Here is a 26,659-nt window from a genome sequence, read left to right as displayed (position 1 = left end):
AGAATCGGCCCTATAAATGGCATGTTTTTGAAGAAGTATTATCCTTGAAGTTGCAACACTCCTCGACGTATGAGCCTAAACTGCAAGTCATGACACTCCTTGATTCATGAGGCTAAACTGCATGTTCCTACACTCCTGGCCCGCATGAGTCTAAACTGCGTACGACTCCCACCAAAAAAAAGTCCGCTACATTGAAAACCTTGAAAGAGGCAGGCTAGGCAAAAGTTAGGACATAAAATAATAATAAAAAAAATCACCGATTCTGAACTACGATATGACTTGACCCTCTTCATTGAGGTATGTAGGAAGCTTGGAGTTTCATTCTGAGTTCAGTCACATAAGTTCAAAATATACATAATCCCCCAATCATTGTCCGAATGAAGTACGATGGAATGTAATCCATTCTATCGGCACTTGAAAATCAAGCTGAGATACCATTCTTCTGTTAAACTTTGGATCCTATTTGATTTAAAGGGGGCAAGACGATATGGTAAATTAATGTCTTCAATGAAATGATTAATATCTTTTAGGAGGCTACCAAGCATTTGCATTGAAGTCTGGGGATTCTCTATGCCTTCATGTTCGACAAACCTTCATGTTTTTTTGGTGTACCTTCACGATATTTCAAATTCAGTGAGACTTGAACCCAAGATATTTGGTGAGAATGAAGCTCTTTAATTTCAATTTCTGACAATTAAAAAGGTATTACAATCTTGAGGCTTCCACACCAAGCTACAAAGATTTTGGTGAAGTCACACTAATTTGGAACTGTCGGCATATCAGAAACCAAAGTCGATTTCGAACTATCATATGAAACTATCCTTAAGGCATTAAACTTTAAATTTTAGATATGTTTTAGATTTTGAAGTTTAGTTTCCAAGAAATCAAGTGGTTCATCATTTCGATGTCCCTACTTCAAAATACAAAATTTTCGGCAAAGTCGCGCAAATCTGAAATCGTTAGTGTGTCAGAATTTAGTATTGATTTCGAAATATTATTTGAAACTATCCTTATGGCATCAAATTTTGCATTTTGTATATGTTATAGATTTGGAAGTTAAGTTCCCAATATATCAAACGATTTGTGATTTCGACGTTCCTACATCAAGATACAAAGGCTTTGGTGAAGTCGTGCAAATCTAAAATCATCATCGCGTCAGAAATTAATATTGATTTAGAACCATTATATGAAACTATCCTTATGGAATTAAATTTTGCATTTTGGATATGCTATTTGCAAGTTACATTTTAAAAAAAATCAAACGGTTCGTGATTTTGACTTTTCTACACCAAGATGTGATTTTTTTTTGGTGAGACTGTAGAAATCTGAAATTTTCAACACGGTGACATCTATAGTTGGTTTCAAAAGTATCATGTGGGGCGATTCTGAAGGTGTTTGATTCTAAGTTTTGGATATATTTTATATATTGAAGTCTAATTTTTGAGAAATTAAACGGTTCGTTATTTGGACTCTCCCACGGCAAGATATGAATATTTCATTACAAACACGTAAAGCTGAAAATTATGCAACTAAGATAAATGTCGGGCGATGTAATGCAAAAGAGAAGCAATCTTAATTAAGATGAAATAAATATCCACTAGGTCAATCTAACGTAAAGATAAAACGGAAGATAATGCTAATAGCCTAATCTAAACAAAGCTTGTAGTTGATCAATTCTTGACAGCTAGTCTCTAGGTTCTTCTTCTTCTCCTCCAAATTGGCCGAATCATTAACAGTCAGCAAATTTACATTGTCATATGAAGAGACCTCAGTCTTGGCAGCTGGAACTTTTACCTGAATCTCTCCAATCTCCTTTTGAGTCATTCCTATAACACCTTCGAGGTTTTCCCTCTCTTGTTGTAATGTTTGCAACTTCTTCACAACTCTCTTCAGTTTCTTTTCACTAGAGGAAGCTTTCTTGACTTTCTCACTTGCCTCAAGTTTGAACAATGTGAGATGCTCTTTAGCTTTGGAAATCAGCTCTAGTTTCTCATCTCCAGTTGTCTTATCAGCCAAATTGGATCGCTCTTGGTCATATGATGTGGCAAGCGCGAAAAGAGAATCTAGTAGACCCTGTAATGGAGAATGATCCAAAATATTTGTCTTCTTCATATCCTCGAAAAATCTCAATGATTTGCTCTCTAGAAGGTGAGAGCAATTTTGCACGAGTTTTGAAGAGTCTATTGCAAATATCCTCCCAAAGTCCCAAGATGAATTCCTTTTTGCGATTAAAGACAATGCTCTTTCCTTCAAACATATATACCGCTATATTTGTCATTGGTGGAATTCAAGTTATCTCATTTGGAGTTTGTCTTTTTAGGTATTTGTCATGAGGAAGAGATGATGCCTTTGAAGATGACTTCACTTTAGACGTAGGCCCTCCAACAGATTCATCACTCACTTGTGGCTTGTCATGTGAGGATACCATCGGATGCCCAATGGCATTTAACTGCATAAGAAAAAGGCAAAGAAAGTAAGTAATTTATAGTGAAGCTATTCGTAAATAAAAAAAATAAAAAGGGAAAAAGGCGAGGTGATTGTATTTTACCTCTTTGTTACAAGCTGTATGTGTTCTTAAGGGACTATCAACACTTGGAACCTCTACGATCTCTACTGGGTTAGCCGTTTCCTTTCCTAATTTTGATTTTTATTGGTACTCTGGCTTGTATCTTGAGGAACTCGAATGTTAAATGAAAGAATTGGAGGGTGTTTCTCTATATCTGTTGAAGTGCAAACCACCTCCTTCAAAGCTTCCTTTGAGGATTTAAGTTTCATTTTCTTATGTTGTGTAACTACTTTTGGGATTCGAGTTGGTGGTTCTTTGACTTTTGAGAGTGTCTTTCCAACACCTTGATCTTCACCGCCTAAAAGAATAGTAGATTTTAGCCTAAAATTGTCTACCAGAGCTTGTAAATTTCTCTCAAGAAACTTCCAATACGTTTTCTCCCATCAAGACATATAATTGGTGGAGAAAGGCTTCTCTACATGATCTCCCATTGGGGGAAAAACCACACGTGAAATAGACCGACACAGTGTGCAAATCCTCTAAAATTTGAGTCATTCATCTAGAGAGGCGCTACAGATATCATTCTCCAAAAAACTGGGGACGTTCTGGTAAAACTCAAATTGATGACCAAATCTATGCAGGCTATATGGCTCGATGATGAATGAGTTATCATACCTCAAAGGGAGGTAATTAAAATATAAGCTCATGAAGTAATTTGACTCCAACTCTTGAGGGACATCATTATCCACATAATAATAAGTACGAGAACTGGTTAACATTGTTGGTGTCCAAACTATATCCTCCCTATTGTGGATGTGTTTTCTTGCATCCTTCTCATCAAAATACCTCGCAGCTCCCTCTCCTGAGTGTGCCACCATCAAAGGGACAGACTTCCCCTTAGTAAGTGGATAATGAGTTTTGAGGTAATGTGCAAGTCAGTCGTAAACATAATAGATGGGAAAACAAACTTTGACATGATCAAGTTGGGAAGAACATGAAATCTTATTCAAATCATGATAAATACTCGCCAAATATGGGATCGCAAGGCTAATCTTTCGCCCGCTTGCCATCATATTTGCCATCTTAAAAGTCTCAGGACGAATGAAGTTCTCTGCCTTATAGGGAAACACAAAGGCACATAGCCAAATTGTTAAGAAGGCTGCTATATGTTTCATCTTTCTTGCCAGACCTCACCCTAAGCTTGGAGAATATAGCTTATTGATCACTCGACCACCTAGTTGTCTCGGGAATAACTCCGCTAGGATTATGTGTCGACTTTAGGTGCGCGTATTTCTTTTCCTGTCGCAGTGGGGCAAGTTTATATTAAAGCTTTTTTATACCAAAAATTTGTCCACTTGATTAAGGAGACCTTTTGGTTAACACCCATACCTTCCTTAAGGTGGTGGAAGACAACTAATAAATACTCGCAAGATCGAGGAATAAATCTCATCTGTTTTTCATCCAAACCGATAAGTTCTCTTATCTCAGGTATCACTTCTTCATACAGAGAGCCCGCAATGGGTAGACCTCCAATGATATGTAAGTCCCAAAGAGAGATAGATAGTTCATCAGTTGATGTAAGAAGCGTGTTCGTCTTGGGGCACCAATCCTTATAAAATGCTTGTAAAATGTTCAAGTTTCGATCATAAGTGAAAAGTGAGGCATATACAACATCATAAATCTTTGTTGTACTCAAGGTTTGTTGGCTTCCACCAAGTACATCTTCATCCCATTCCCAATATCCTGGAATACGACGATACTCGCCCTCGATTGTTGTTGTGTTTCCCCAATGTACTTCGCCTTGAATTATGCGATGCCCTAAGTTTGGAAGGGTGCTAGCAATGTTTGCGGGGCAATGGATTGGCGATTGGAGAGACCACATCTTGGACAATGGATTAGAAGTAGACTTGTGCTCCAAGGTCCAATTTTCTCTATAAAGGGAGTTCCTCAATGAAGGCCATGAGGCTACATACCGGTCAACTTGCGGGGTGTGAACTAAGAGCTTGGTTTGTTCTACGCCATCTTCAGTCTCGATTACAAGATATCTAAGTTTGGAGGAAGGTGAAATATAGTCTCTGAAATTTGCCATCTCTTCAGTTTGCAAAAAAATCATCAAAGTTCAAATTAAGAATATTAGAATGGGCACAAAGGTCTAAATGGGTGAAATGGCCTCTGATAGTCGGGCCACATTGAGAGTAATATCTCTGCTAGTCGGATCATTTTGAGAATAATCTCTTCGATAGTTGAGCCATTTTGAGAGTAATCTCTTCGATAGTCAGATCATTTTGAGAGTAATCTCTCCGATAGTTGGGCCATATTGAGAATAATCTCTCCAATAGTTGGGTCATTTTGAGAGTAATCTCTCCGATATTCGAGCCACATTGAGAGTAATCTCTCCGATAGTCTGGTCATTTTGAGAGTAATCTCTCCGATAGTCGAGACACATTGAGAGTAATCTCTCCGATAGTCGAGCCATATTGAGAGTAATCTCTCCGATAATTGGGCCATGAGAGTAATCTCTCCGATATTCGGGCGGGAAAGAGTACCCATCCCCTTACACTCTAAGATTGTCTTCTTCATGCATGGATTATCTCGTTAAACACAGACATATCCTTCTTACTGGACCTACAAAAAAAGGGAAAAGAACAAGAAAAAAAAAACACAGAAGAAAAATACGTAGAAAAAGGAGAAGGAAGAAATCACATTCGCACTAGGGCTTCCTAATAGTCAAAGGTCAAAGTCGAACTGACTTGAGGATGCCGCTGGTTGATAACACAATTAGTATGAGAACACAAGGTATATATAATTAACGAAGTACAGGATTGAAGATTTGCTCGGCGATGTGGGATCAACTGCAATGGCGTGGCCTAATTATTTTGTTCCCAAGTTGAAGTTGGACAAGTAAGTTGATTCCTGGATGGATTCTAAGTAATACTAGTTGAAGACGGCGTAAATTTGTCCGTGTTAAAATTGGTATGGATGTGTGACTTTTATAAGGAATTATCAATGTGATGAACTACTATATATCAAAGTTCCATGTTTATTTGAGTAATATATATGTCAGGCGCATGAAATTGGCACGATTTACGATAAAAGTTTCAATTACAAAATAAGGATTCCAGAAAGAATGTGACATGAACTTCAAAATTATAAATGGGTCATTTGTTCTGTTTGAAATAAGTTTGAATTGGGACATTTCAGAAGCAATGTTTAACGAATTACGTGACCATAAGTCCGTAAGCTCTGAAATGATTCAGTTTTGCAAGGATTAATGTCTCTTAAGCTATCATTCAGAGGAAGTATGTCAAAATGAATTTATACTTCAAGCCTAGTCTTCAAAAATTTAAAATTTTGACTAGTGTTAAAGTATGGGCATTTGTAGGCATATAAATTTTGTAAAATAATTTGGACTATATTTTAAATTCAAGATATATTAGTTCAAATAAATCTATTGGGCTAATATAATTGGATTAATTACATAATTCAATATATATATTGATTAAATAAGTAAGTCTTAATCCATTGGGCTAGCCCATTTAATTGGGCTAAAGTGATGAGCTCACTTTATTAGGCCCAATATATCATCTTCCTAGAGGCCCACTTTGGTGTCACATGTCAAATGACGTAGCACGCCACGTCAAATGGAGGAGCCAATATGACCATGCCACGTGTCAAAATGACAATGCATGCCAAGTCACATTAAAAGGCTAATGAAACCTTGCCACGTGTGCATGTGACATGTTGTGGCCAATCAAATACGATCATGTCACACTTCAATTTGATTGGTCGAAAAAAGTTTGTTCTTATCACAACTCCTCCCTTCCACAACTATAAACAGGGGTCTTCATAACTCAGAAAAGACACCAGAAGTCATAACAAGAAGCAAGAGAGAGCTCGTGGATCAAACGCCGCAAATTTCTCTACAAGTTTCAGGCTTCAAGTAACCAAGTTCAAGTTCAAGTTCAAGAACGAAAAACAAATCAAGTTCAAGCTCAAGAACAAAGAACAATTCAAGTATTCAAGATCAAGAACGAAGTCAAATCAAACACAAGGCGTTCAAGATCAAGACTACTTGTTCGTGATAAATTTCGTGGCAACAATCAAAGTGTTCGCGATGGATAAATCAAATTAAAATTCAAGATCAAGCTCAAAGGCCCTTGAATTTATATTAGAAAGTAGAATCAGATGAATTATAGAGATTGTAACACTCCAATATTTGAAATAAAATACTACGATTGTTACAATATTTTTCGGTCTTAATTTTATTTTCTCGACTCAATTTATTATCTACATCATTGTGTGATATTAACTTATATTTTGCTTTCATACTCTTTTTGCAGGTTGGATCTCCGCCTTTAAATTAGCAATTAAACATCAATACATGAAATATACACAAACGACAACAATATCGTATTTGCATGACGCCCTAGTCAAAACATGAAGAGAGGAAGACCAAAGGCTAATGAAATATAGCCATTGATCGATAGGTGGTCAGAGTTGAAAGGAAGCGAAATCGAACAAAAAAAACTAAGTTGGATATAAGTAAGGAAAATATGGTGCGTCAAAGCCTTTCCCTTTCATGGTGCAACTCTTTGTATTTCATTTTGTTGAATTTGTCGGGGCTTTATTAGTGTTACTTGTTAAATCGTTTTTCATTGATAGTTCAAATCAAATCAAACCATTAGGGTTTGTTGAATAATTTATGGAGATCAAAAGTGTTCATTTTTAGCAAATTTAAAGAACCAAAATTACCAGAAATATGTTTAAGGAATTATTTTAAACATATTCCAAAAAATAAAGGACCATTTTTGAAACGCCCTCTGCTATTATAAATTCCCAGAGGGTTTGTACCATAAAAAGGAGCAACCATCGTCTCTCTCTGTCTCTGCTTTAGTACGCAGCCTCCTCTCCAACCCCACCGGTATGTTTTCTCCTTCCTCATTCTCTTCTTGTTCTCGTTTTAGCTGATACTTTGTTTTTTGCTGTTGAATTTGTTGATCTTTGTTTGATTGGAATCCAATTTATATGCTGAAACTCTTTTATTCTCTTTTCTACTTTTTGTAGGGGAACTTATTGTTAATTGCTGTGAATCATAGTTTTCGTTAGTGAAGATAACTATGAATCGTCGAGGTGTGAACTTTGTCTCTTTTCTCCTTTTTTCAGCTTCGCATTTTCCTTAAATAGTTTGGCTATGGTTTATTTTTAAGCAGCTATGTGTGTGGGCGTATTTGGTTTTGAAAGAGCTGTTTTTAAATAATGTCTTATGGAGAACAAAGCAGCTGATTTCTTGATTTTTTTTTTGCTGTTTGCTTTCAATGACAATTTATGTTTTTTGCTTATGAATATAGAAAAGGCTTATAAGTTGGATTTCAAAAGCCTCATTTTGGTGAAACAAATTTCTTATAGTGAAAGCTATACTTCAATTGTTGAGGTTGCTCTTAATTGTTGTAATACTTAGCTCTGTCTCTTTTTTGCTACTGGAAACCCAATTTATGTGTCTACCCTTGATATTGTCTCCTGTTTACCCTTTGCTAGTTTCCCTTCCTAGTTTGCAAGCATATGTTACATAATTTTTTTGGTTGTCTTAAGGGCGTCATTGACACTTAAAGCTCCAGGAGCGCTATTTGCTTTTTGCGCTTTGTGCTTCGGATGACTACTAGCATCTGGTTCTCTTTTGATTCCATTCTGGATTGTAATGTTACTTTGGACTAATAATTTGTGGAATTGTGGGGCAGGTCCAGTAACTAAAATGGCAGATGAGGAAAGCCCCAATGTTAATGAAGAGCCGAATCCCAAGCCGAAGCACAAGGGAAAACATGACAAGCCAAAGCCATGGGATGATCCAAGCATCGACCATTGGAAGGTTGAGAAGTTTGATCCTTCCTGGAATGAGAGTGGAATGGTTGTTGTCAGTTCCTTTTCAACTCTCTTCCCTCAGTACAGAGGTTTGGTCCCAAAAATATATTCTCTGTCCAAAAGAAATTAGTGTTTGCTTTTCTTAATGAAAAGTTCCAACAGTTGCACATCTTGTTTGTACTCTATGCATTGGAGTGTAAAATTCTGTCTGAAGCATATAAACTTTTTGTTCGCCAATATTCAGGCACATGATATGGGTAAACTTAACTTGATGTATTGATGATACCAAATAGAAGAAAGGGCAGGAAGTTGCTATGTCTATTGGTGCATTCTTTAGTTGTTTCTTTCTTCAATGATTTGTTAATGAGAACTGACAACACAAGGTGCACTTAGAAGGTAGGGATTTGAATGAATCTGTTAGTTAATGCCTAGGGATTTCAATGAATCTATTAGTTAATGCCTGACTGAGTCTCTCCTTATAAATTGTAATCTTATTCACTTGATGATTCTTGCATTTAAACTTTTTCTTGATAAGTATGCTTTTTTACTTCTTTGTTAAGCTATCCATTATCTTGCGAACCTATAATAATCGAAACATTAGTGTAGGATATGTAACAATTGAGCTTTTTTATCAGAGAAATATTTGCAAGAGTGTTGGCCTATTGTAAAAGGTGCCTTGAAAGAGCATGGAATTGCTTGTGAACTTAACTTGGTAAGTCATTGTGACCTCCCCCCCCTCTCTCTCTCTCTCTCACACACACACATATTTTCATTGCTGTCTATAACTATCAGAATACTTCTAGAACTATGTATTATTCGTTAATCAGTAAGGTGCTAACTCATATCCGTGAACTTGAGAACCAAGGTTGCTTAACTCTGACTCATGTATTTTGGCGAGAATTAAAATTGCTCTGTGCTAACTTTAGGATATTGCATTCCTGAATTAAAATATTATAGAGTGTTTAAGGTCATAATCCTGAACTAAAAAGTATTAATCCGGAATTCGACCTTATTGATGGGGGCACCAGGCACCCAAACTCAGGCTTAACATTGATTTTTTCGGAACTCCCTGGGGAACTGATACGAGGGGCTTTGCCTAGGGCGGTTCAACTGCTCATACAATAATGAGTGCAGAGTTGAAACGATGAAATCTAAGTTATTGTTGAAATCTTTTGGATTCCTCATTCAAAGTGGCTATGGATAAACCTCAAGTATTTAACAGGAGTCTTGAGTTGCTCACATTTAAGCATAGATGTTTACGAAATCTATTGTACTTATTTTGCAGCACTTCTTGTTGCTGAAGTTAAATACTTACCTTTAACAATAAAAAAATAGTGTTTAAGAAATCTATACTTATGGTGTTAGGATCATATGTTAGACAGTGTGTTGCAATTTTGAACTTTTTGGACAGCATGGGATTATGATTTGTAACCCCTTTTGCATTCTCTTCTCAGTACCTTCTTGGTGCTTATTTTAATGATTTTTTTTTTTTTACGATACATTATCCCCCCCCAAAAAATTGTATGCTATTGGGTTAAGGTTGCTATGTCATATTTCAACATCTTGTTTAGTTGTTATCTACTTAATCAAGTGATGTTAAGGTGAGGATTTGGGGAACAAGTTGCCCAAATAGAGAAAGCATGTATATCTGAGAAATTTTTTTCATTGTTAAGGGGCTTTGGAGAAATAAGTATCCCACATAGAGAAAGCATGTAGAAAAAAGAAGTTTATTTCGTTGATAGGGGTTGTATTCTGGTAATTTTCGAAGTTTTTCGTGATATGTCAGCAACTATTACCTTGACTGGCTGTTACTTTATTACTGCTTATCCAAATTTTTTTTCGACGTTTCCTCTCTGATGAGCACTAATATTAGGTCTGCTTAAGTTGGAATTTTCACACCCCTGTAAAGAGTGTTGATAATTTTTTGGAATTTTGTTAGCTCCCTGATATTAGCATAGACACTGTTTTGGAGCTAGCCTTATGTTGTTTGACAGGTTTTTTGCCTTGTTAGCTCCTTGTAGGAATTGTACTAGAGCTAGCCTTTTGATCCCTTTTGTATTTCTGCATCTTCTTGATGCCTTACTAATGCAATTTACTTACTTCATAAAAAAGTCTGCACTTTTGCAAATTGCATTATCTGTTTCTTTTATCTTCTGTTGCTGGTCAGGTTGAAGGATCCATGACTGTTTCTACTACTATGAAGACAAGGGATCCCTATATTATAGTAAAAGCTAGGGATCTGATAAAACTTTTGTCAAGAAGTGTCCCTGCTCCCCAGGTTTGTATTTCTTTTATCCCTGTTGTTTCTCGTCATCGCTGATTCTCTTTTTATTTCGCATGTTAACATGCTTGGATAGACTTTTTTTTAAAGTAATAATCAGTAAATAGCCTTGTTTTAGGAGTGAGCCCTTGCTTCTGTTTATGGAATTGTACTCACCTTGTTTCAATACCAGGAAAGGCTCGACTTTTTTATTATTTTCAATAATCCAGGAAAGGTTGGACTTGGCATGCATTATTGGATTATAAAGTTATTTGCCATCCTTATATTTATTTTGACCAGTGGCTATCTTATGTGTAATCGGAATGGTCGTGCAGTGGAAAGGGTTATAAAAAAAGTGGGAGGCTTTGGTACATGCTGTTAGTAAGTAAAATACCCAACATTTGGAGCCTCTAATGGTCCACCAATTTCCCGAGACACTGTTATGTGATAGTGTCACGTTATTTGCTCATCTGAACAATTCATCTTCTTTCTGCTTGAATTTTGTTTCACAGGAAGCAGATCTGCACTCAGCTCCCTATTGCATATTGTTCAATGTCCTTTTATTCTACTTTTCTAGTATTTATTTTTGTTTTTCATTTTCCGCCATCTGTAGTATAACAGGAGAAGCGAAAATACATTCATTTGTTGACAAATTTGTCGTTCTTGTTCCTTATAATTTGTCTCCTCTGGAATTTGAATGTCAAGTTGGAGGATTTCTTCACTATTTTTATGTATTTTTATCATTCAATTGTCTCTTCATCTTTTAGTTAATTTCAAAAGAAACGTGCTTTTGCAGGCTATCAAAATCCTGAATGATGAGATGCAATGTGATATCATCAAGATCGGCAGCCTGGTTCGCAACAAGGTGGACTATGCTATCCCTACTTAAATTAAGTACTTGTATTCATTTTCATTTATAATCTGGTGAATGATCTTGATGAGAACATGCATTAATACAGTTGTCAAACACTTTGTTGGACGCTCGTCGAATAAGAATGCTCCTTCACTATATATACACACTTTTTGATAAGTATGCTCATTCACAATATTACATATTCTTTTGAAAAGTATGAGAGGACTAATAAGTCCCCTTTCACACGTCCGCACTCCTATTTGTTCACCCAGCCGCCATTCCCAAAAGTATGCCTTGAAGAGACTTGAACCTCCACTCTCCTTAGCATGAGATTTATTTTAAGGTTTTCCAGTCGACCATTTCTTCACAAAGGCATCTTGAACTGTTGCACTGTATGCAGTGAGTATGTTTCCTTTTGCCTTGTTGGTTATCACTGTTACATAAAAGGTACTAGTTAAATGGATATTATTTCTGAACTTACAAGATATATTTAAGTTATTAATTATATTTCTTACCTATTATTTTTGGGAGATTTGTCACTCAAATATGAAATAACATTTAGCTTCCTCTTGATTAAAGGCTGTTTTCTTCCCCTAGATTACAACAACAACAACAACAAACATAGCTTAATCCCATACGTGGGGTCTGGGGGTAGTGTATACGTAGCCTTACCCTAGGGCCGGCTCTAACATGAAGAGTGGTAAGGCATGTGCCTTAGGCCCCCAAATTTGGGGGGCCCCATTTTTTAAAAATAATAAGGTTTATAAGTATTTTAAAAAATAATATTTAGTACTTTTAATAAAAAAAAAGTAGAGCTTTTTATAAAAAAGGAAAGAGAACTCTTTAGATATAGAAATAAAGTAATAATTTGACATACTTAAAAATGGGTAGACGAATAGTTTTCTCAATGTTTCAGTTTTACTCTAGATAGCGTATAAAATTTTTACTCTCACTTTCTTAATAAGTCCAAGTCAATCTTTCTTTTCCGCAATCTCTTAATATTTTAGAAATCCCTACATATTTTCTGTCTATCTCTTTAATATTCTTACGCACCTTCTTTCTCCAAGATTTCATTAGTTCAAGTATTCAACAATACTTTTAAGCTTCCAATAGTTCTATACTTCTATTGCTCTATAAAATCTTATCTAGATCAACAATATCTCAAGAAAGATTAAATGAATTGGTTATATTATCAACTGAATAGAAATAATTAGAGAAAATCGATTATAAAAAAGATTATTAACAACTTTGTATCTCAAAATGTTAGAAGAATAGACTTCAAATAAAAACATATCTTATAACTTTCTTTTAAAAATTTAAGCCTCATATTAAACTTTGGCTTTAGGCCCCGCATATGCTTGAGCCGCCCCCGGGCCTTACCCTTACCCTATAAAGGCAAAGAGGTTGTTTCCGATAGACCCTCGGCTTAAGGAACGGTAAAAATAAAGCAACATGCAATATCAACAGTAATGTCATAAGCTAATGGAAGCGAGTGACATAACAAGTAATAAAGAACTAAGAATACAAGAATAGTACTAGTACTACTGGTAAACCTAGGAGAAACTCACAACTACCGATCAACCCACCACCTTAATCCTCGACCTTCACACCTTTGTCCTCGGTTAGGTGATGCAATGACATATCCTAACTTTGGCTGGCATGCATATTAATCTAAGAGTTGAAAGTTAGGATTAGTTCAATATGAATCGTGGAACATGTGGGTGGCATTAGTTAACCCTTTTAGCGTTTTGTTATTTATTATCAAAAAGTAGAGATAAGTTGTTGGCAAGATGTAAAGGTGAGGTGCATGTTTAACTTTTGAGTACAGTGCATGATTAGACTAACTCTTGCGTGAACTAAATGGTGGTTTTTGTAGAATACTACTTCATTCCATTTTATATGACAGTGTTTTACTAGATATAGAGTTTAAGATGTTAATTTGACTTATATATTATATTAGTGGTAGTGGAAAAATATTAAATTAGTGGCTGCAACGGAAGTTTCATAGGAAAGACCTCATATAAAAGTTCAAAATTTGAATGCTTGAGTGTTGTGGGATAGTATTGTTAGTTGAATAGTGTTAAACATTTGGAATGTCCTGGAAAAGTAAACAGTGGCATATATATTGGAATCAAGATAGAAAAAATAGTAATAATAATAGGATGTAATACTCAATTGTTAGATTATGAATTTTGTTGGTATTCCTTGTCATGTGCGTTGTCTAAATTCATGTTATGAAACTCTTGTTTTTGTTTTGCAGGAGCGCTTTGTTAAACGTAGACAATATCTTGTGGGCCCCAATTCGTCAACTTTAAAGGTTGGTGAATTGCCTTTTGCACCATTCTCTGAAAATTGCAATTGGTTAGGAGAACATTCTACTGCCAGTGTTATGTAGGACCGAGCCAAAATGCCATTCTCTTGACCAAGGATCATTTTGTCAAGGAGTATTTTCTAATTTCTTTCTTTAGACCATGCATGAACAGGAGAGCATTTGTTTCTGTATTTGCTTACCTGTCAGGATCATTTATTTATTCATAGTGGATGGCCCAACTTCCAACTGGAAGATTTTCCCAGAATATTCGTCTTGAATCAGTAATATGGATGTGCAATATTACAACAACAACAACATACCCAGTATAATCCCACAAGTGGGGTTTGGGGAGGGTAGTGTGTACGCAGACCTTACCCCTACCTGGCGAGGTAGAGAGGTTGTTTCCAATAGACCCTCGACTCAAGAAAAGGTGAAAAGAGAGAAAGGAAGAAGACGAAGAAGAAAGAGGAAGAAGGAAGAAAGAATAGGGGGACAAAGGACGATAAGGAAAAGGGGAGAAAGACAACTATAGTAACAACAATAGCAACAACAACAACAATAAAGAAACCCCTAACAGAAAATAGCATCAAACAGTAACAAACTATTGAATTGCCAAAATATTAAACTGAACAGTAGATTAGTTTATCTGAGTGTGGGTAATGATTTTACTCCTCCTTTACATTAGTAGTTAATCACGAGTATTGCCTGGTAAGCGGATGACCCTTGACCAGAGCCAAGTGAGGTTTAGTCGTACCTCCTACCTGCGCCAGCCACTCATCCAGACCAAATCTGCTATAAAACGTAGAGATATAGATTGCTTGAATGTTGGGGAATATACTGACACATCATGCTGAGTTATTACCTTCTGCCATATAGCTTGATATGTATCACGTTGGATGCAGGCCCTGGAAATTTTGAGCGGCTGCTATATTCTTGTCCAGGTATACTCATCTTGCTACTTGTAAAGTAAATCCCAAATTTAGTGTCCTTTTCATTTTCTTCTTTTAGGTCAAAGCTTTGGCCTTATCACTGACTCTTAAGTGTGATATAAAATATTCTTGAAAAAGTTGAGAACGAACCTGAATCTTGCCTAAAATTGAGTAGGGAAACACGGTTGCTGCTATGGGTTCCTTTAAAGGTCTAAAGCAAGTGAGGAGGATTGTAGAGGACTGCGTACTGAACAAAATGCATCCGCTACATCATATCAAGGTAACTGAGCATGATAATAAAAATGAATTAAATAGGGTCTTCAACTATTTATTACAATATGTTATGAATAAAAGGTCTGTTAATTCACTTTCCCTGACGTATCCCTGCGACCATAGATCCTCATGCTGAAGAGAGAGCTTGCAAAAAATCCAGCTCTGGCTAATGAGAACTGGGACAGATTTCTTCCGCAGTTTAAGAAGTAAGGCATCTTTTCATATGGTGTTGGAGTCATATTAACTTTTTATTCTGCAGTTCCAAATACAAAGCTTAAATATTATTTTGTTCGTTTTTGTCCGTTCAGGAAGAATGTTAAACAAAAGAAAGTTAAGACCAAAGAAAAGAAACCATATACACCCTTCCCACCACCTCAGCAACCTAGTAAGGTGAGTTGTCATTATGATTCTATAAAAGGTCACTTCTTGTCCATTTATTTCGTTCTCTTCTATATCTCTTTTATGTGTAGAGTATTATGCTAAGCATCATATACTCTCTGCACTACATTTAAGTGCTGTGTAAATTGTCATTTGGCAATTATTGGTGTGGTGTTGTAGAGAGTAATTCTGCTGTATATCCTGCTACTTCTTTGCTCACTATTGTCTCACTGGATTTTGTGGTTTATTCATTTTAATTTTTAAATTTTCAATTGTCTCATCTTCTCTTACAGTGACTGGGATTAAGATATATCCACTGTTAATTTAATCTAACGTATATAATCTTTTTGATTGTAGATTGATCAACAACTGGAAAGTGGTGAATACTTCTTAAGTGACAAGAAGAAGTTAGCAAAGCAGTGGGAAGAGAAGCAAGAAAAACAGGCTGAGAGGGTTGCCGAAAACAAGAAAAAACGGGAAGAAGCTTTTGTTCCACCTGAGGTTTGTATTCACATAATCTCATCAGGCCATTTTTATTTTGCACTCTATTTATGCATTTTCTGTTGAACATTGTTTATATGCACTTTTGCAGGAACCAAAAACACATAACCAAGACGTGTCCAATGTGGATAAAGATGACATCACTGCCATGGCATCGTCATTGAAGGTAAACAAAACATATGATGCTCTTCATAGATATATTAAAATATGCAGCCTTCTGTGTCTGGACTTTGATTCTTGGATTGCTAGTGATTTGATGCATTCATATTGGTTTTGCTGCAGAAAAAGGCAAAGGAGTTCAGGAAGCAAAAATCAATTGACAAGATCGATGCTGAGGAATTTATTGCAGGTTCCAGCAGGCCATCTAAAAAGAAATCGAAGAGGTCTAGATAAGGAGTACTACTTAGAAAGCCTGCTTGTGCTTGTAAAACCTGCAGCTGTGTAAATTGCTGGGTTGTCACTGTCTTGTATCTTCATTCGGCCACCATGTTGGTGTTAGAATTCTGGAGGACCTTCCCATCCATGCCTGTCAGCTAGTCTTAGTATCTTGGCGATTTTGGAAATGGGATCACGCTCTCTTTTCCCCTTTGTTGTGATGATGGTTGAGGTCCATAGTCTTGCTCTGTGTACCGACTCTGATAGATGTCGTTGCTATGTGTTACAAGTAATTTACACTGACATGGATCAGTTATTCTTCTCTCATTGCTTATCATTTACTCTTTTGGTTCATTGCTTATCATTTACTCTTTTGTTTTAATCTTTGTTTCCTGTAATTCTTCATCATCTCATCTGTGAATGGATAGGGACATGTTAGAGCTTCTTTACTTGCAACATAAAAAGGAAACTGACAGCATCCACATAGATTCGTTCCTGATCTGTCAATTAGGCTTAGTAAAGTACAGACAACTTTAAGAGCTTAGTTGCTTAGGAACAAAAAAACGTAGAAATCAAAGCATAATTAATGGCTCAAGGCAGTAGTACTTCAATAGATTTTACAATCTTAAGTCTGTTCAACAAATCGTCAGTTGGCATTGAGTAGAATGGTTTTCTTCCATCCGCATCATGATCTTTTGGTTTTCCATTGAGTATAAGTGCATGTATTATTTTATGTAAGAGCTGGAACTACGAAAGCAACCATTCTTTAGGGATCAACTAGTACTTATTTTGTCTTGAGATTTTAAACGAAAAAAATCTTGACTTCAGGACAACGCATGACATTTTATCCTGAAAACCTTAACTAATTCCTAAATAGCAGCCCGTTAAAGTGGTACTTGGTTGTCATTTCTGTGGAAGTAAATCAGTTGCAATCATTATCACTTTTTATTTAAAGTCAAGGAAAGTTTGTCTTGAACACGTTGCTTAATGACCATTTCAAAAGTATGCTGTGAAACACCGTTGAAGATTATTATTAGTCCCGTTTAGCAATATTATCCACTGTTAAACTAGTTTGATGATGCTTTGAGGAACCAATCAATGATAATAAGATACTTCTGTTTTATTTTATGTCACCCCTGCTTATAATAAGCCTAGTGTTTTAAAACAAAAATCAACTGAATAGCTTGTTTTAACCAGCTAAATGCACTGATAATGTAAATATTATCTATAACGTTAATGTATATAAGTTATATCCTAAGCAAAATGAGGCTATAGATTCAAAAGAAACGAGTACTAAAATTTTCGGACCAAGAAAACACTAGGTAAGCTAGCAACAGAAATCAATAAAACATGAACTGGTATATTTCATCGTCTTGTAGGAACATGGAATATATACACCAAACCTTATACAGACTAGGCTCTTAAGAAGCCATCTAAATTACATGCTTAATTGCTAATCTCATTCATTTTGTAAAGAGTTTAAGCGATATACATGGTCAGTGTAAGGAATCATGTCACTTTTACCTGTTGAAGCAAACCTCAAGATTATATATTCACATTATAAGGAGGTTTACATATAGATATCATTTGTGTGACCTGATAGTGTAATTTTTTTTTTTACACTAACGATATATATACACCTCCATGTTTACATAAAACCCCAACATGTAAGCCTAGTCGATATAACATAAAGAGTTTAACTAATACTAAAAATGTTTACGATTTTTTAAATTATCACATCACCTGGAAGATAATCTTGTAACCTGAAAAATAAAGCAAATAACCTACTACAATATGTTAAAATACACTTATAGCTTAAAAATACTTTAGGCAACCGTCAGTATATACTATAAGTAGTAGTTATTTCCAACAGGAAAACTCAGATATGATATATTTACAATGCGCAGTTACCCATATTTAGTAGTAGAAAATTAAAAGAAAGGATCAAAAGAAAGGTCGAAAATAGATTTAAGTTCATCCCAGTTCCCATTCTCTAACCACTCATTAAAGTCGAGAGGACTATTCAGTAAGCTCGAATTGGATGCAGCTGCAACAGTAGATAGCATACTTGCATCATTAGTAGATCCTGAGCTTTGTTGCCCTACGTTTAACAGCTGCTTATTTTCAGCATCATCAATATAGGCCGTATTCTGCTTAACCACAGGAGGAGTGCTAAAACTGATGTAAATCTGGGAATTTCTTGGAGAATCACTATTAATAATATTATTGCTGCATATTTTGGGGACTGCATTTCGCTGCTGCTTCGCTGCTGCTACTTCTTTCCAATCTGGTACAAATTTCCGATAGGAAGCATTTCGTTTCAAGATACGACAAAGAGTCCATGCTTCCTGGGTTATATATTAAAAGAAAGAGATTTTCAATTTAATTCATGTTGGATTGTTGAACACAAGTGAATATAAATGTCTTTTCTTTAATAGTTTTAAACTTTTAGAGCTGAAATAATCACATATTTCAACATGGTACCAGATCTTTGACAGTTCAAACTTGTAGATGAAATTATCATATATATATAATACAATATGATATTAGAGATTCTGATATTAGAATAGATTATGATAAGCTTGATTACTTATACGTCAGGCAACAAAAATGCTGCCATGCTTATAAGTTTATATCCTCGTAAACTATCAAAATTACGGAATGAGAGATGATTAGCTTAAGAAAATACATCGATTAATAACAACTATATATCCCATCTTGGCAAACTTAAATCGAAGATTTATGTTTCGTTTAAAAACAAGGTCAAGTAGCATGATGCTATGACTCAATGTTACTTTTTTTCCTTAAAGTTGTTCATTATAAATTATGCCCATATTTATTATGTTGTCACAAATTTTAGCAACTTTTTTTGTTGCACTTGAGATAATCAACCTACTCGCAGCTAGGGGTGTACAAAGGAAACCGACAAATCGCACCAAACCGATAATCCGAGAAAAAGAACCCAACTATGGTTTGGTTTGATTTGATTTGGTGTTAGAAAAAAAAACCCGACCATAATTGGTTTGGTTTGGTTTTAACTTAAAAAAGTCAAACCGAAACCAAACCAGCCCGACATTATATGTATACAAGTTTTAAAAATATTTTATACATAAAATATTAAACTCTTTACTAGTTCTCTCTTTTAATGTATACATTACATGTATACAAGTTTTAAAAATTATTTAAAAATAATTATTGTAATGTAATTATAAATATAATTTAAACTCTTTACTAGTTCTCTCTTTTAATGTATTCAAGCTTGAACTTAGAACTTTGAATGGTCATATATGTTTTATAGCCTATAAAAGTTAGTAACTCAAATAAAGCCTAAAGAAAAATCAAATTAATACTAATTCTAACAAAAATAATTCAATTCAAATACTAGAAATGACAATAGTATTGGATTTGTTTTTTTAGTTTTGCATTGATTTAGATAGTGAAAATGCATAACTCGCTTTTAATATTATTTAGTATCTCAGTACTTATTAGTCGTACTTATTTTAGCATGGCTTAGTACTTTTAGATTATGTTTATTTTTATTATGGCTTATTAATTAGCAATATTTATCTTATGCGATTTGTTGAGTATTTTAGTATAATCATGACTCATCTCTTATTATTTTATATTATTTTATTTGGTAACATCTTATATAGTTTTATCCTACTAGGACCTAAGAAATATTAGAGCACAAATTATAAATTTTATGCTATGAAGATTTTGTCGGAAAAAAACCCGAAACCCCCGAGAAAATCGAAAAATCCGAGAAAAACAGTGATTGAAAAACCCGACTTTTCTTGGTTTGGTTTGGTTTATAAGTATAAAAATCCGAGACAATTGGTTTGGTTTGGTAATTGAAAAATTCGAACCAACCCGGCCCATGTACACCCCTACTCGCAGCCATGTTGATTGACGACTAAATTAAGTTCAGTGAAGCCTTTTTTTTTTTTTTTGAAAACTTACTTAATACAGAAATGTGACATTTCATTTTAAACAGAGCTAAAAATGAAATGTCACATTTCTGTATTAAGTAAGTTTTTAATTTACCAACATGGATTGTAGTGGGATTGATGAGATCCCTCCATCCTTAATGATAGGTCTTGTGTTCGAGTCCTGTGTACGGAAAAAATCCTATTAGGGAGCACTACTCCCCTTAAATAAGCTTTATGCGGCGCAAATTCGGATTAGTTGGGCTGCAATGCGCATAGACATATTTAAAATCACAAGATTAAAAAATTTGTGTACACTTATATATAGTCAAACTAAAACACATAACATAGATATATGAAATATTGAAGTTTCTTACAGCTTCTTGAGCAATGTTGTTAGCTGCATGAAGGTATTTGTTGTTTGGAAGACGAAACTCGTGCATCATCCATTCAGTTTTGGTGCCTTTTCCAGCACTGCCTCTGTAATACACCAATGATTTCTTTAGTCCTATGACTTCTCCTTTACCGTAAATAGGTTTATCAATACCAGTAGCTTTCCAAAATCCAGAACCCGCCGTCACTCTGTTTGGTCTTACACTGTTCTTGTATTTTCTTCCCCTTTTGCAGTAGTAGTACCATTCATTTTCTCCCTTGTTACTACCCTCTGAAACATCCAAATAAACGACTCGAAATTTTAAAATTACAATATATAAGTTCAATACTAAAAATCTTAAAGGTCTAACCCTTCTTATTCTGTTGTCTACTACAATTTGCATTCATTTGACGTAGACACACATTTCCTATGCCTTGACATAACCAAATAGATTCTAAATTTATAGACATATATAAAACCTTTTAGAAGAAGATCTTTACAGGAAAATGTACAATTTTAAACAAATCTTCTTCTGTTCTGATCATATATATATAGAAGTACTAGCTTTAAATTCAAAGCCAATATTAACGAGTATATATATTTTTGTTGAACAGTTATAATAATTCTCAACTCTTTTCTTTTTCTAAATTGTGTCTACTATCTAATTAACGAGTGTTACTACAAAAATTCTTAACTCCTTTGTAGTTGTAGTCGGGATTTGTTAAACACGGTCCATGAAAATTAATTCAATTAACCAAACATGAGAAAATATTTTCGTTATATCAAACACATCCTAAACATCATTCTTTCAGAAAAACCTAGAGAAATGAAAGAACCAAAACGCAACTGTAAAACAAATTAAAGAAATTAAAAAGAGTAATTAATATATAAGTAGACATACTCGGCAGATCCCAAGGGTCATATTTGTATATGTCCATCTGTTTGATTAGTTGTAAAGCAATGGGTCTTTTCTCAACTTTCCTTCGAAGATAAAACCCAACAAGCTCTTCATCTGTCGGATGAAACCGAAACCCTGGAAGTTGAACATCTTCATCATCTTCTTCTGCCTCTAATTTGTTGTCATTATTATTTGTAACTATGCTGCAGTGTATTTTTTCCACTTCCATTATTAATTCTTGCTGATTTTCTTGGTCTCCTTGCTAGGGTTGTATATATAAAGAAGATTATGTAAGCTAATTAAGTTAAGGAGGCTAAAGACTCTATGTTCCTTTGGTCAAAGTCAAGAGGATTGACTTTGTTGTTTCAGGGGCAAAAGGTCTTTGAATGGACGGAGTCTTTGTATATACCTCTTGACTTAAAATACAGGAAAACCCAAAAATTAAAGGACAATTTTGTATATTATATATAAAACTTACAGAAGAGGATAAAGACTTTGCCGCCTCAGCATAAAACGGATAATATTACTAGTGAACTGCTCTATTATACATATGTTTGATGATATGGAATCACATTGTATGCTTTAATTATATTAGTTGATATATATATGTTCAGGATTCGTTCAGTGGACGATAAATATTGCTAAGTGCCGAGCGATTATTATCGATCGTGATATTATTACTTCTAGATTAATATTTATACCTTTTAAAACTGAGTCATGCATATATCCATGTATATATTTTATTGCTCTTCATGTTATTTCCAAGTTTTCTTAATTCCAAGCACTCATTCAGTTATTAAAACATTAAAACAACATTTCCTATGACCAGTTTAATATGATATGCTTCAAATTACATCTAAAATATTAAGGTACTCGACATCGAAATGTTACATCGATCATCGTCACTATTAAGTAATTTTTGACCATGCAACTCATTGTGTGAGGCAGCCTCTGAAAATCTTAATTTGTTATGTTTGGTAAACATCGATCAGAGGAGGACGAGTTTGAAATTATGGTCTTTATCATAGTATTTATATTTAACAGGCACCAATTTTAAAACAGTCGGAAGGTCATTCAGATATTTATAAGATGCGTGGGACTTTAACATCATCTGAAGCATTGTAACCTCTCAATGTTTTGACCTTAGTTCCAAACCTCATGCAACACAATGCAAGATGATCACTCACTCTTGGAATTTCATTACATAAGGACAAACTATTAGAAACTTCTTTGTTTTTGGAGGAGCGAGACTAATAACAGCCGCAATCATTGAAAAGTAATATACATATAAATCAAAACATATATATGAAACCTAATATTGCTTTAATTTGCTTGAAAAGTAAGGTGGCATATATATGGATCATGACTTGGTGTGGTGTCATTTATTCAAAGTCATTTGATGTTTGAGAGCCGAGAGATTTTTTTCTGAAATGGTATGAGTCTTTAGTCTTCTAGTAGCCATGTATCATCATTTTTGAGTTTTAAAAAGGGCAAATATATAGACAGCTCCCTAAACTCGGCTCCAAATTTCATTTTGACACTCTAACTTAGTGCTTTTCCTATTTAACACTTTAACTCTATTTTGGACTATACCATTTAAACACAACGCATGACCGGCCAAAGGAGTGTTAGTTCCACACATGGTAAGCGCACGAATGTAAATATTTTTTGCTTAGGTGGATATTTCAACGGTAAAAAAAAATTCCACCAGTTAGACCCACTTTAAAACACCCGATTTGATCATAATTTCTCTCCAAAAAGCCCTAATTCCTCTTTCGTCTTCTTCCCCTTTCAAAGTTGCTATTTTCCCCTTCAACTGAAGCTTAGGCGCCCAAGCTTGAATCTTTATCTGATTTCTTCCTCATCTTTCTCGTTTAGCATTTTCATGTCGCAAAAATCAACAATTTATCGCAATGGAATGGATATTTGTCACTGTGGGTTTAATGCGCCACTGATTATATCATGGTCATGACCTGCAAACCCAGGTTGTCGATTTTATGATTGTAAATTGGTAAGTGATCGTATTGATTTTCTTAGACCCTTGAATTTCTTAAAAAAGATACTTTTTTTTTAAAAATTTTTTGGCCACATTTCTTTTTTAATTTTGTAGGGTCGAGGTGGTTGCAAATACTTCAGATGGCATAATGATGAAATTTTCGACCAAGCTAAGAGGGTTATACGGGGTCTGTTGAAGAGAGTCGAAAGAAACTGAGAAAACAGTTGCGCGGTTGAAGTCGTTATTTGTTATTGTTGTGGTGGTATTTCAATGGAGTTGGCTTTGGTGATGCTAGTGGTTTGAAGAACAATGTAGTATTTTTATGATATGCTAGTGATAATGGTGTTCTAGTTGCTGCTATTAGTTCAAGAACTAAGACTAACTCAGACCATCATTGATTTTCTTCTTCTTTATTTCTTTCTGAAAGATAATAAATTACTGGTGGTCTCTTGCTAGAGTTGAATACTTATATAAAGAAGATGATGTAAGTTAATTAAGGAGGCTCAAGACTCTGTGTGTTCGTTCCTTTAATTTGGTCAAAATCATGAAGATTGACTTTGTTGTTTCAGGGGCAAAAGGTCTTTGAATGGACGGAGTCTTTGTATATTTGAGTGATCACCCCTTGACTTAAAATACAGGAAAACCCAAAAAGGTCTATTTAATTAGTATATTACTTATAGAAGAGTATCAGGGCGGTCGAAGCAAGTAAATCAACTATTTTAGGCCCCACATTTGTAGGGGTCCTATTTTTTATTACATCTAATATGCTATGTATAAGTTTAAAAAAAGGTTATGCGAAGTGAAAAAGTTTGATTTCTTTCTTTAAGAAGTATAAAAAAAGAAGGATTTGCAACCGCTATAATTTCTGCCAAGAAAATTACACTTGAAATGAATATCGAACTCGAATTTCATAAGAAACATGTAATATAAAGGAAGTAACAATTTGATGAGGATGCTGATAATAACATCTCAAAATCTTCGAAGAGTCCTTTGGAGTTGATTATATACATAGTAGACAAGGCTATGTTTTCACTTCAAAATAGATTTGAACAATTCGAAGCATATGATTTTTTTTTTTGGTTTTCTATTTAGCGGTAAAAATTAAGATCACTCGATGATGAAAATTTGAAGAAATTTGCCTTAATCTTGAAGGTTCTTTAAATCATAATAATCAATTCGATATTGATGGTTTAGATTTATTTTCAGAATTAAAAGTATTAAGGAAAATAGTACAATTAGAAGATAACATTTTAACCGATACACTCGATCAAATAAAAAGATTTGATTCTTTTTTCAATGCCTATATTGCTTATGGAATAATGTTAATAACTCATGTTATTGTCGCTTCAGTAGAAAGAAGTTTCCAAAATTAAAATTGATAAAATCTTACCTAAGATCAATAATTTCTCAAGAAAAGTTAAATGGATTAGCTATATTGTCACTTAATAAAGAATTATTAGGAGTTATTGACTATAAGAAAATTAAAAAGTTCGGCTTTAGGCCACAAAACTCGTCAGGTCGACCCTGAAGAGGATAAAGACTTTTTCCTTTGTAGAAATATCATCTATGTGAAGGAACCTTCCTCTTTATCTCCCCTCTACATTGGAAAAAAAATAATTAAAATTAGTGTCAAGTAAACCTAACTAAGTGAATCATTATAATGAGGAGAGAGAGAATCTTGTTCAAAATGAAGCCATATATATATGTCCAGGATTCGTTAAGTGGAAGATAAATATTGGTAAGTGCATGCCGACCGATTATTATCCTCCAATTTCAGATCGTGATATTATTATTATTTCTAGATTAAATAATATTGATACCTTTTTAAAACTGAGTCTCATATATCATATCCATGTATATTTTCTTGCTGTTAACTTTATTTCCAGGCTTTCTTACTTCCAAGCACTCATTCAGTTATTAAAACAACATTTCCTATATATGACAAGTTTAATATGATATGCTTCAAATTACATCTAAAATAATTAAGGTACTCGACGATCGAAATGTTACATCGTATCGTTACTATTAAGTAGTACTTAATTTTTAACCAGGCAGATCTGAAAATCTTAATTTGTTATGTTTGGTAAACATCGATCAGATTGGAGGACGAGTTTGAAATTATGGTCTTTATCATAGTATTTATATTTAACAGGCACCAATTAGCTAGGCCATTCAGATATTTATAAGGTGTGTGGGACTTTATCATCATCTGAAGCATTGTAACCTCTCAAGTTTCAAACCTCAACACAATGCAAGATGATCACTCACTCTTGGAATTTCATAACACAAGGACAAACTATTAGAAACTTCTTTATTCCTGGAGGAGACTAATAACAGCCGCAACCATTGAAAAGTATACAAATAAATCAAAACATACGAAACCTAATATTGCTTTAATTAATTTTATGGAAAAGGAACACCAAGTTGAAAAAATGGAAAATAAAAGACAGTATGAGATAATAATTTAATTTGTAGGGGCCGTCTGTTTGATAAGTTTATGACTTGGTGTAGTGTCGTTTTAGTCAAAGTCATGGGATAGTTGACTTTAACGTTTCAGAGCTGAGAGATTTTTTTTTTTTTTTAAATGGTAGAAGTCTTTAGTCTTCTAGTAGCCATGCATCATCATTTATGAAATTAAAAAACTTCTTCGGTTTCTTATTTCCATTAACCCATATATATGACTTTTAGGTAGATTCCAAAAGGCGGATACTTTGACCAGATTGAAAGCTGCTCCCTACATTCTAGCCATGAATCTCATATTGAGAAGAAGATGAGGACTCCACGGATATATATATATATATATATATATATATATATATATATAACTGTAGATTTATCAGTAACATGGATATTGATTCAGAGGCGGATCCAGAATTTTAAGTTTATGGGTTCCTAAAAAAATCTCAAGTTAATATATAACAATAATTGGATTAACGGACATGGTTTCAAGCTAAATATTCCTATACATTTAATAGATTTTTCAATACAAATACAGAATCTAGACAAAAACTACTGCTCACGGAAACCCGTAGTTATTATACTAGATCCGCCCCTGTATTGATTGTGTACCTGTTAACAATAGCGAAAATTTTGTATCACTACTAGAAATCTGGAAAAAAGCGACCAAAGTTGGTCGCTTACAAGTCACAAAGCGACCAAAAAACAACCAAACTGGCTTGGTCGCTATTTTGTTAGTCGCTTTACCTTAGAGACCAAAGCTGGTC

The 26,659-nt window shown here is 34.5% G+C and overlaps 2 protein-coding genes across 3 annotated transcripts; one reads left to right on the top strand and one right to left on the bottom strand.

Annotated features, from left to right (window-relative positions):
- The first annotated feature begins 7,338 nt into the window (after positions 1 to 7,338).
- LOC104218491 (KRR1 small subunit processome component) lies at positions 7,339 to 16,596 on the top strand. Of its 2 annotated transcripts, XM_009768987.2 has the most exons (14): positions 7,339 to 7,427; positions 7,571 to 7,636; positions 8,242 to 8,451; positions 8,998 to 9,074; positions 10,530 to 10,640; positions 11,419 to 11,487; positions 13,736 to 13,792; positions 14,689 to 14,727; positions 14,891 to 14,995; positions 15,112 to 15,194; positions 15,297 to 15,378; positions 15,724 to 15,867; positions 15,959 to 16,033; positions 16,150 to 16,596. In XM_009768987.2, the coding sequence occupies exons 2-14, from the start codon at positions 7,624 to 7,626 to the stop codon at positions 16,258 to 16,260; spliced, it is 1,176 nt and encodes a 391-aa protein (XP_009767289.1). In that variant the 5' UTR covers positions 7,339 to 7,427; positions 7,571 to 7,623; the 3' UTR covers positions 16,261 to 16,596. The 2 variants fall into 2 exon arrangements, with proteins under 2 accessions (XP_009767289.1, XP_070023998.1); XM_070167897.1 differs by lacking the exon at positions 7,571 to 7,636 and having other exon boundaries at positions 7,348 to 7,427.
- A 1,377-nt stretch (positions 16,597 to 17,973) lies between these two features.
- Positions 17,974 to 21,686, bottom strand: LOC104218492 (transcription factor JUNGBRUNNEN 1-like). Its single transcript, XM_009768990.2, has 3 exons — positions 21,443 to 21,686; positions 20,546 to 20,832; positions 17,974 to 18,590 (listed from the first exon to the last, which is right to left on the bottom strand). Exons 1-3 carry the CDS (start codon positions 21,666 to 21,668, stop codon positions 18,174 to 18,176), a joined length of 930 nt encoding a protein of 309 aa, XP_009767292.1. The 5' UTR covers positions 21,669 to 21,686; the 3' UTR covers positions 17,974 to 18,173.
- Positions 21,687 to 26,659: the final 4,973 nt, after the last annotated feature.

Source organism: Nicotiana sylvestris, chromosome 2, assembly GCF_000393655.2.
Source record: "Nicotiana sylvestris chromosome 2, ASM39365v2, whole genome shotgun sequence".
Classification (NCBI taxonomy): domain Eukaryota; kingdom Viridiplantae; phylum Streptophyta; class Magnoliopsida; order Solanales; family Solanaceae; genus Nicotiana; species Nicotiana sylvestris.
This window is presented reverse-complemented; position numbering and strand designations above follow the sequence as displayed.